Source organism: Phyllostomus hastatus, unplaced genomic scaffold (assembly GCF_019186645.2).
Source record: "Phyllostomus hastatus isolate PE091 unplaced genomic scaffold, TTU_PhHast_1.1 phas_scaffold_21, whole genome shotgun sequence".
NCBI classification, from domain to species: Eukaryota; Metazoa; Chordata; class Mammalia; order Chiroptera; family Phyllostomidae; genus Phyllostomus; species Phyllostomus hastatus.
In genome coordinates this window covers 8,420,500-8,431,341 of record NW_025334017.1, presented here as the reverse complement: position 1 = coordinate 8,431,341, position 10,842 = coordinate 8,420,500, and the positions used below count along the sequence as shown (strand labels likewise).

Here is a 10,842-nt window from a genome sequence, read left to right as displayed (position 1 = left end):
AGGCCTCTTTCTCTTTGGCTCTATGTTTAGTATTAAGAGGATGTAATTCAACAAAATCACTTAAAAGGATAAAGATTAGGATAAACTATTATCCTCCCTTTCTTTAACTTCCCCACTTAATTTAAATGGCCAGCTAAAACAAGTGATATAATCTATCTGTGCCTGAAAGTATGTCAGTCAAAAAATCCAGAATAGAGTTGACAAAAATGTTAGGTGTCTGGCCAACAGTACATATTTAGAAAGATAAAATGGAAAGAACACAGATATGAGTGAACAATTTTTATTGAAACCCTCAAAGATTAAAGAGGACCAAATGGTGAGTTTGGGTACCATAACAGAAAATCTCACCCAACTGTACCATCATTCACAGGAATGAACAAACCCAAACACGACAAAATTCAAATTCTCATGTAATTGCTACAAGTGAATGTAAATTAACTAATCATTTTATCATAACCTTTCTGTAATCACATGAAAAAGAAGGGAATTTACATGGCATAACAAAAGATATGCAAAACTTAATGGAAACACAATTCTCTTAATTTTCTCAAACTTACTTTTACAGGATGCACTTGAAATGATTAAATAACTTAAGCTGATTTTTTTTATTGCAAACTGTTTTTAACATCAGCTTAACCTCCATGCATGGTATTCAAAAAGAACACAGCCTTTGAATTAGAAAGATCACTTAAGTTAAAATAAGGAATTAAGTATTGAAATGAGGAAAAGGCTGGGGTTTCTTTTAAAAGGAATCTTCAAGTACCAAATAAGTATAGAGAAAGAATACTAATTTTGGTTACATTTTTCCCCTTACTGTTAAATATACAAACTATTATACCTTTCAAAATAAAATACCCACATAAGATAACTTTAATAAGAAATATTCAAACCAGATCTTGGAAAAACATTAAGCAAAAAATTTACTGGGCCAATCAATCATGTCTTAATTTGTGATTATTCAAACATATGATTAAGTGTTTCCTGCTGTAGAGCCCAGGTTCTCCCCCTTTTGGTCCCTACAGTTAAGAAACATTCAGTTAGTTGTGCTATTGAGACAACCTGTGATAATAATTTCACTTAGAGGAAAAATATTTGCAATATACGTATTGACAGACCAAGTAGGAAGAGAAAGTAGGTGCTCTGAAAAAACCATAAATGAAAAAAAACCCTACCGATTGTAAAGTTTTTATTTCCAAAGGAATGCTGCACCCATTTCACTTAATATTAGAAATCCAGGTAAAAGGCACTGGGATGTACTCCTCACCATGAACAGACTACTCAATTACATTTGACATTTCTGAGTCTGCTGTAGCAATTGGTCTGCCTGCTGAGTGTTTCTGTGACAATTCTTACATAGAAACCAAAGGTAAATCAAACAAGTTTCAATCCATTTAAAATGTAACTAGTTTTATAAAAATATTCAGAGTTGCTAATAAAGCACCAAGAAAAAGAGAACCTCAGAGCCAGGACTCAGATCCTTTCTGTGAGGTCACCCCTTGCAGTTTCTCTAATAGGACCTCCAGAGTGACAACAGTCATCTTTGACATGTCCTACCTATATAACCTTAGGGATGTAGAACATTGCTGTGGCTACTATACCCAAATGCCAATTTTTACTATAAATAGTTAAGAGACATGTTACAAGGTAAGATTTCATGGCTTACTCTTAAAAAGGGAAAATAGGTGCAACTTTCCTTTAAGAAAGTTTTTATTTTGTAATATACCATTAATATTTTAATGTTCCCTTCAGTAAACACTGATATAACTACAATGGAACTACCAAAGACCTGTGAAGTAGCTACGATTATCTACAAATACTGCATTTTATTTCACTTGAATGCAGTATTTGTACATTTTAAGAAAATATTGTACAAAAAATTATATAAATGAAAGCCTCAAAGAAACATGTCACTAAATTTTTGAACCGATGTGATCAAAGATGTAAATGAAAAGGTTTCTAAACATGATGTAAACATAAATGGAGTAATGCAAAACACCACGGTATTCAAATCTACTGTATTGCTATTTTCACCCTTCTCATATCTTTCATCATAGCTTTCTCCTTTTGGAATAATATAAGGGACAGTACATTATCTTCACAACTGTATGCCATCAAATCATTTAATACAGATGCTTGACACATTTAATTTATACAAAATCAATTTGCTTCAAGATACAAAATTAATGTTGATATGTAATTAATGAGAAAAATAAGATGTTAAAAAGATAACTAGAAGAATACCCAGATATATGCTGTATTCCCATTTATATAGATCTGATCAATAAAACATCAACACATTCACTTAGATACTGATTTAATCCATGGATCAAGGCCATATTTTCAAAGTATTTTAAGAATGCCAGGACACTGCAAAAGCTGGAGAAAATAGCTGAGGAACAGTATATGCTTGCTAAACAAGAACTATGTTTATTTAGCTAGTGAATACCTAGAGTAATAAATTTTTACTTCATGATAGCAATCAGGCTCGCAAACACCCAGAAATAGGAATTAAGGGTTTTAAATGTAGTTATAAAGGTCATAAAAAGTCTGATTAGACTGAGGTACATTTACTCAAAATTTTGAGATTCATTAAGTGGTAGCAAACAAAATAATTCCTCAGACAAATGCACATTTTTCAGTATACATATTATTGGGGCGAGGAAGGGAGAAGAATGTGCATTAACTGGTGAAATCCACCAAGCTGCATATCAACATTCTGTTACACCAAACAGTTTAAAGACAAGGGTAATGTTCTAATATAATCTCGGATTATGTCTCATTTGGCTAAAATAGAGCTTAAGGTTGCTTTGCCATATTAAAAGTTTACTACAATAATTCTTCACATAAACATTTAGACTTGAACTCCAGGACTAAATATGGCATGATTATTTTGCTTTTAATCTGTCAAATAGCTAAAAATCGACAATTTAAAAACTACAACAAAGAAAAGTTGAAGCAGTGTGACTCTTACATCATTGAACCACTTCTAATGGTTAACTGTTAGTATTTAACAAATTCAAAGAGTTAATGAATCCTTGCATTCATTCAGTCTTCTGTGCCTTAGCTAGGATGCATAATTACAAAAGACAGCAGATACTGGTAAAAGCTTCAGGACAGAAAGTGCTTGACGAAGTTACAGTTCTCAAGTGTGTTTGGTGAGAATATAAGGGCAGATGCGCTGATGAAAACCATTACAAGAGTCAATTCTGTGTTAAAGAGTTCAAAGATGTCACCTTAAGCAGAAAAAAAGCTTTAATAACGTCTTCTTTGACTTATTAGGCATTTCCAGAGTCTACATCATTAGTGTTGTAATTCTAACAGGACATCTTCATATGGTTATTGTTTGTTTCTATTTCTCTCCTGAAAGAAAAACAAAATAAAACAAAAAAAATTTTAACAAAATACCATCACTATATAAAGATTTAAATTATATTCACATATAATGCAAACCCTCTCCATAAAAAGTTCTTCAAATACTAATTCAAGTAATTAGTTAAAACTGATTTACTATTACCTATACACGCCACAGTGGAAGATTACCACAAAACATTTTCAAAATAAAAAATAAACTTTTATTTGCAGACAGTAAAAGCCTTCTACATAGCCCTATTTTCACACAGCATTTTGGTTAAGGTGAGATTACAGTAATATCTTTTTAGCCCTTCAATGACTTTCTGATAATAAGGTATATCAAAGAGACTAAAAGGAAGCTGTAGCAATTTCAAAACTATTGGCTCAGGTAGGTTAGGACAAAAGGATAACTGTCAGTGTTAATAAAAAAAAATACTTTGAATCACAAACTTCCTCTATATCATATCCTCACATTCAGCATAACTTTCCACATCAAGAAACATTACAATTCCTTCTAAGAAAGTAGAAACACCTTGAACAAAAGTTGAACTAAGTGATGTTTTCCTGTTTATTAACCAAATATATTTACAGTACCTACAAAACTTCTGTCTTTCAATTGAATGCATCCTATGGTTTGTTTGTACCACCTTGTTTGAGTGTGTAATTCAGTGGTCTCAAACTTGTGTAATATTCAGAATCACCTGGACAGCTGTGGAAACACTACTGGGCCCCCCAAATCTGAAGCTGAGCCTGAGTTTGCAGTCCCAACAAGTCAGAGGTGATCCTAATACTGCTGGTCCAGGAACCACACTCTAAAAACCACTTGTGTTTAATTTAACACAGTATGAGTCTTTGTTTTCACTATGCCCATTTTATTTTTCATGTTCCATAATAAATAAGAATATACTTTTAAAATGGTCAAATTAGTTTTCTGTACTCTGAGACACCATCAGAAAATTAGAGAACTTTAAGTTACTAAATTCCTTTCTTTTTTCATTTTAATATAATCCTAGAGTCTGAGTAGCAGTATTTAATATAGAAAGCTAATAATTAAATGCCCTATTGCATAGCTACAAATAATATTATTTCATAGACACACAGCATCAGTGACATATTCTGAAACTAAAGAAAAAAAAAACAAAACAAAAAGACATAGCCAGCAATTAATCATGTTTCAAATGGATAAACACAACCAAAAATTCAACAACATAAAGAAAGGAAAACTACAAAAACATTTGGTGCCAGGAAACTTAAACTTTACAAGTTTCTAAAGCTTTAAAGAAAACAGCCTAAACATAAAGTTTAGTTCTCAGAAGAAAACAGATTTGTATGAGAAATTCCAATGCCTGCTTTAAATAGCTAGATGAAAAACAATTATAGATGAAGCAAGAGGATGCAACAGCACACTGCTCATACTTCCCCATACAATGACTGATCGATACTAGAGAAATTCATTAACTCCACAAAAAGGCCCAAAATTACAGAAACAAAGGCAACACTACTTAAGGATAAATTAGAAAAAAATACAGGTTTAATTCCAGGGAGAAGATCATTTATACAAATGAGGGTTATGTCTATTTAAATAAAAGAGATGCTGTTTCAGTTTGAACTATAATCAACTACACATTCTAATAATCAATAAAATATACAGATTACAAAATATTTAAGATATCTACATATGTAATACATAATCTCTAACTCAGTGAACAAAAAAAAAGAAAATAAAAAGAAACTTCAAACAAGACAGAAGGGTGGGGGGGGGGGTTGAAAGACCTAGATTAATTAGAAAGCACAAAATAAAACGGCAAAAATATACATTTACACCAAGCAGTCAAAAAATGTAAAATCATCAATGAAAACACAAAACAGCTCAGATTAAAAAAATAAAAACAAACCTCTAAGTCCAGTTACACATGACTTACAAGAAATTTAAAACATAAGAACAAAGAAAAGTTAACAGTAATAAAAGCAAACCAGAGACTGACACAACTGTATTACTATAACACAAATGGATGTCAAGGTGAAAACCACTGGAGATAAAATCACCACCACATACTGAGAAGAAACACGTTTTTAGCTTCCGAGATCAGACGAGATCAGGCGCATTCAGGGTGGTATGGCCGTAGACGAAACACGTTTTTAAAACACAGAACAGCATTTAACTAAAATTACAACTTTACATATATTAAAAGTTGTCAGAATTACAAAGAAAACCTGAATTTTCAAATTATAACAAGAGAATTTAACACATTTCTCTTACTAATCAGTAGAGCAGACAGGTTAGTAAGAACACAGGTTAAATATACAGAATACAGGAAACAGCACACACTGAACCACCACAGAAAGTGACTATATGCCAAAGAGTCAGTATCATACAGATCACATTTTCTGACATAAATTTTAGAAGCAAAACAGATAATCCCAACCAAAAAAACCTTATCCGCATGTGGAAACCCTAATAGTCTGCTCCAAAAATCCTAAGAGAAATCTGAAACATTTTTACATCAGTACAATAATAAAAGTGTTACATCTAAGTCCCTCCAATGCACTTAAATATGTACACCTGAAGAATTTTTTAAAAAGCTAAAAAGTACTGAGGTCATCATCCAACTCAACATTAGAAAATGTGTAACAGTAAGCCCCCTGAAGTAAGAGGAATGAAAGAAGACTGCGGCAAAAAAACACAAGACAAAAAAAGTAAAAGAGAACCAAAGGACTGAAATTGAAAGCTGGAGTAGGAGAAAAAAACCCAACAGTAGAAATAAATATCTTGAAAAATGAGTTAAAAAATTAAGCATAAAAGAAATCATGAAGACAGATACAGCTAAAAAATAAAAATATAACTGCCCTGGCCAGGTGGCTCAGTTGGTTGGAGCATTGTCTTTTACGCCAAAAAGTTGTGGGTTTGACCCCTGGCCAGGCAACATATAGGAGGCAACTGACTATGTTTCTTTCTCTGTCTCTCTCAAATCAATTACCATATCCTTGGGTAAGGATTTTAAAAAATTAGAAAATAAAAGTAAAGATGTAAAAAGAAATAAAATAAAAATACTATTAATGTCAATATGCCAATATGCAGACAAAGTTTTAGACAAAATGGACTTCTTTAAAATAAAATTTACCAAAACAAATAAAAGAATATGACTTATAACTAAAAAAGTTTAATCAACAATTAAAAATCCACTCCAAACAAAAAAGCCACCAGGATCATACGGTTTTACAGGTGCATTTGATTAATTGTCCCAGAATTGATAATTAGGTAATTCTAAACTTACACCTGTTCCAGAAATAAAAAAGAGCAACTATTTCCTGATATATTTTGCGGTTAGCAATACTTTGATACTAACATTGTCAAGAAAAGCATGAAAAAAATAGCAGTCCAGTTTCACTTGTCACCAAGGACCGCTTACCAGCTGTTCTGCTGATAACAGAGTGTAGAAGAGCATGGTGGGGAGCAAGGAGGCCAGTGAGAAGGCTAGCACGTAAGTAGCAACTCTTAGACTGGGGTGAAAAATGCAGAGTTAGTGGAAGTGCTTGGAATTGGAATACATTTTAACAGTGGAGTCGACGAAACTTACTGACAGACTGATTAGATATGGGTAAGAAAGAGAAGTACTAAGAACAAAGAATGAGTCCAGTACTCGTGGCCTAAACAACTGGAGGAACAGTGGTACCCTCTACATGATGGAGACAGTTTGGGGTGGGCAAAGAAATGAGTTCTATTAAATTTAAGTTACTTATTAGACAACTAAGTGAAGTTATCCAACAGGCAATTGAATACATGAATCTGGAGGTAAGAGGAAAGGTCCAGGATGGATATACAAATTTGATAGTCTTCAAGTATAAAAATGTCCACCAACAAATCTCAAGTACTCCGGAAGTCTACAATCAATAACATGGCTTTTTTAAAAACTTTTATTTTTTATCTTCACCCAAAGACATATTTTCATAGCTTTTTAAAGAAGGGTAGAGAGGGAAACATTGGTGTGAGAGACAGCAACTGGTTGCCTTCTGAATCGAGGATGGAACCTGCAACCTGGGTACGTGCCGTGACCAAAAATCAAACCCACGACCTTTCGGTCTACAGGACAACACTCCAACCGAGCCACACCAGCCAGGGCAATACCGCTGCTTTATAACAGGTTATTACACAGTCAACTTCATAATTACACTTCTTGCTGTTTTGTTGGTAACACAGGGAGCACAGAAAGCTGAACATAGTCCTATACACCTGGTGAAGGACTAAGCCTCTCCTGATGCTTCAGAATATGGCACTTCAAACATGTACAGGTTTTCGTGATACAGTTTCCAAAGTACTTCCCAGAACTCAATTTTTCTTTTAATAATGACTGACAATTCAAAAAAGCAATTTGCAGAGGGATCCTTTTTCATTTAGTAGAGCTAGGCCTAATAGAGACAGATTGAGATTTGAGAGCTTTTGATGAGAGCCTCTGGCATAGTACTTCTTCCTCATCCTGAGCTGAGCAAAGGGCACTGGAGATGAACAATCACAAGGCTGAGACCCAGAAATTGAAATTGGCCCGTGGAAGTAAACTCCAGAAGGAAGTTCACCTGCCAACCAACGTGTTTACTTTTTCCTTCTTTTTTTTTTTTTTTTTGACAGAGCTTATTAACAGGTGAGCAAACAAGAGCCAGAAAACAGAAAACGAAATTTTCCTCAGTGCCTTCAGAGGGGCCAACAGCTTGCCCTTAACATTACAAATAAAAAAATAACATATTCCTTTAATCAACAGTAGGTTTATCACCATTAGCAATATTTCAGTTTTCATTAACCAAGACCTGGTCACGAATGAGCCACCAGGGAAAAAGTTAACTTGTGTTTCTAAGAAAACAAACCACGGGAAAGAAGATGAGAATAAGCACTCAAAACAATACAATAGAACTGCTAAATGGGGAAGTGAAAATCTGGGGAGAAAAAAAAAACAAAGCAAAAGCAGGCACTTGAGATCTAAATGTCACAAAAACAAAGATCTTAGCTTCTTTAGAAATCTGATTTTCAAATTAAAAATTTCAGTAGATAAATTAAAGGGGGAAATGGTCATTGCCTCATTTGGGAAGTAGAATATTAGGTGCAAGAACTATGCCAAATTATATAGCAGGGGAAAAAAAAAAGCTGGAAGTCACACATACACAAAAATAAGAGAAATGAAGAATAGATCCAAGACAAAATGAGTATTCTAGAAGTAGAAAAAAAGAATAGAAGTGTTAAATAAAAAGTTCACTAATTCTTTGACACACCTCCCTGCATAAGATAAGGCTTAATTTTCTTCCTCTGGAGTGTGAGCTGGACAGACTGACTGACTTGCTTCAAAGAACAGAGTACGCAAAGAAGAAAAAAAGACATTTACTTTGGAGAATCCTAGCAAACACAAACTGAACAAAGTAATCAAAGTTAGTATCACCAACAATAAGTTATGTATGATCAGATGAGAAAGACACATAACTTATGTGGTATTCTTCCCAAAATCCCACCACCTCAGTCTGCACAAGGAAAGACAGAGAAACTGTCATAGCATTAAGAGGACATGACAACTAAATGCAGAGCTACTGTTCCAAACCTTGAAACATTTACATAACTTCTTAAGTTATATAAATGTCTAATCAGTATGTCTTACACCTGAAACTAATACAATGTATGTCAACTAAAAAACTGTTTAAGTATGTAGTTTAAACATTACTGTGACAAAGTTAATTTCTTAGTGTGGATAAGTGTACTATGATTATGTAACATGTTAATATTAGGAAAAACCATAAATACAGGACACGCAGAAACTCACTACATTCTCTTTGCAACAAAATTATTTAATAAAGTTTTTAAGAATCCTAATAAAATTAGAAAAATACAACTCCCAAATATCATATTGCTGCAGAAATACGAAATACATGTATGTTCTACAGGGTATAGTTATTTTAATAGCTGCCCTGCTTCTCTTTTTATTGTTAATGAAATGTGTTCAATTCTGCCCAAGTTAAAACCAGTGAAGTATCAGATTATGTATTTAAAGTTTAAAAGAAAAAGGTGTACGTTTCAAAAAGACTAAGTCTATAAATGAACAAATGAGAAAAGGTAAAACATAAAATAAATGTAATTCTTCAGGAAAATTAATGACTTACCAAAAATGAAATCTGCATAGGCTCGCTGACAGAACTGGAAAAATTCATGCTAGAGAGCAGAACAAGGGCCGTATCGCATAGATAAAACCTCTAGCTGTTCAAATACCTACATATTTGTCCAGAGCCATTAAAGTGCTATAATACTGAGACAAACACAATATGCATTGTTCCAACAACATGACGGATCCTTTTGCACTGAGAGCAAAAGACAAAAATTGTAATGAAAGCAGACCAATTCTGCACTGCAAAATTTAAACCAGAAAATAATCAAGGGAACAGACGATGATTATGCTTTAGAGGTTGTTTTTGGAAGTCAACTCTTCAAACTTTGAACTTAGGCTTCCATTTAATCGAGTGTGTCACATTCTTGATCCTCAGCATGAGCACACTATAATAACTGTTTTAAAAGACTGTAGTGTTTAAATGTGTATTTATAAAATAAAATATTATTCAAGTTTGGGAAAAGAGATGTAGTCTAGTAATATATACTATCAACTAAAGATCAAATAGCCTCCAAGGGTACTACAAAATGCAGGGTTGGAAAGAAGTTCAAACAGTGAAGAGCAGTGCACAGTCACTGCACATGTTAGTCTGAGTGCTCCAAATGAGAGTAAGGATATGGTTCAAAGGCTTAGGGCTAACTCATGTTTTGAGCTGTGATTTAGTTTCTGCAAAATAGTATCACTTAACACACTAATTCTTTTTAATGCGTAGTCTTATTTTGGTTTTAGAGTTTACACTTAATTTGACACTTAAGTAACACTATATTAAAAATAAAATTGCAAGAAAAAAGCACAAAGATCAAAAAGAAATCAATGGTCTCTACTTGCAGACATGATTGTTAGGTACAAAATCCTAGATGTTCCATTAGGACTACTAGACTTATTAAGTGAATTCAGCAACGTCACATGATACAGGACATTTCTATAAACCAACTGGGAAGTAAAACTGAAAATGCAATTACAGAAACAATAAAAATATTCTTAGCAATAAATTCAGTAAGACACATGCTGGCCCTCAACACCACAAACTACAAAAATGAGAGAAATCATGTTTGTCTCTCCAAACAGGCTGAGTTTTAAAAAGAAGGGGGCTGTTTATCTTTAGTAACTTTTAATATTTATCTGTTGAATGAATAAGGAAACCCTATATATGGTACTATAGGTTGACTAGACATGTGCTAGAATTCTCAGGGGGAAAAAAACTGATCTGGGCCCTGGTACACACAGAGGCACTTGGAGCCAAAGCAAAAGAATCCATATGCAATTCTATTTTAAAGCCAGATTATTTAAGCCAGACCTTACAATAAAATGAACATGATAAAATGATTACATTCCAGATTGATATTCACAAGTG

At 33.4% G+C, this 10,842-nt stretch overlaps 1 protein-coding gene across 4 annotated transcripts in view; it reads right to left on the bottom strand.

Annotated features, from left to right (window-relative positions):
- Window positions 1-266: 266 nt before the first annotated feature.
- The window catches only part of YTHDF3 (YTH N6-methyladenosine RNA binding protein 3), a 37,924-nt gene continuing 27,348 nt past the window's right edge, over window positions 267-10,842 (bottom strand). For all 4 annotated transcript variants that reach the window (XM_045861038.1, XM_045861035.1, XM_045861037.1 and 1 more), the window contains one exon: window positions 267-3,360. In XM_045861038.1, the coding sequence (XP_045716994.1) occupies window positions 3,337-3,360 (24 nt within the window). In that variant the 3' untranslated portion in view covers window positions 267-3,336. The remainder of the gene's footprint in view (window positions 3,361-10,842) is intronic.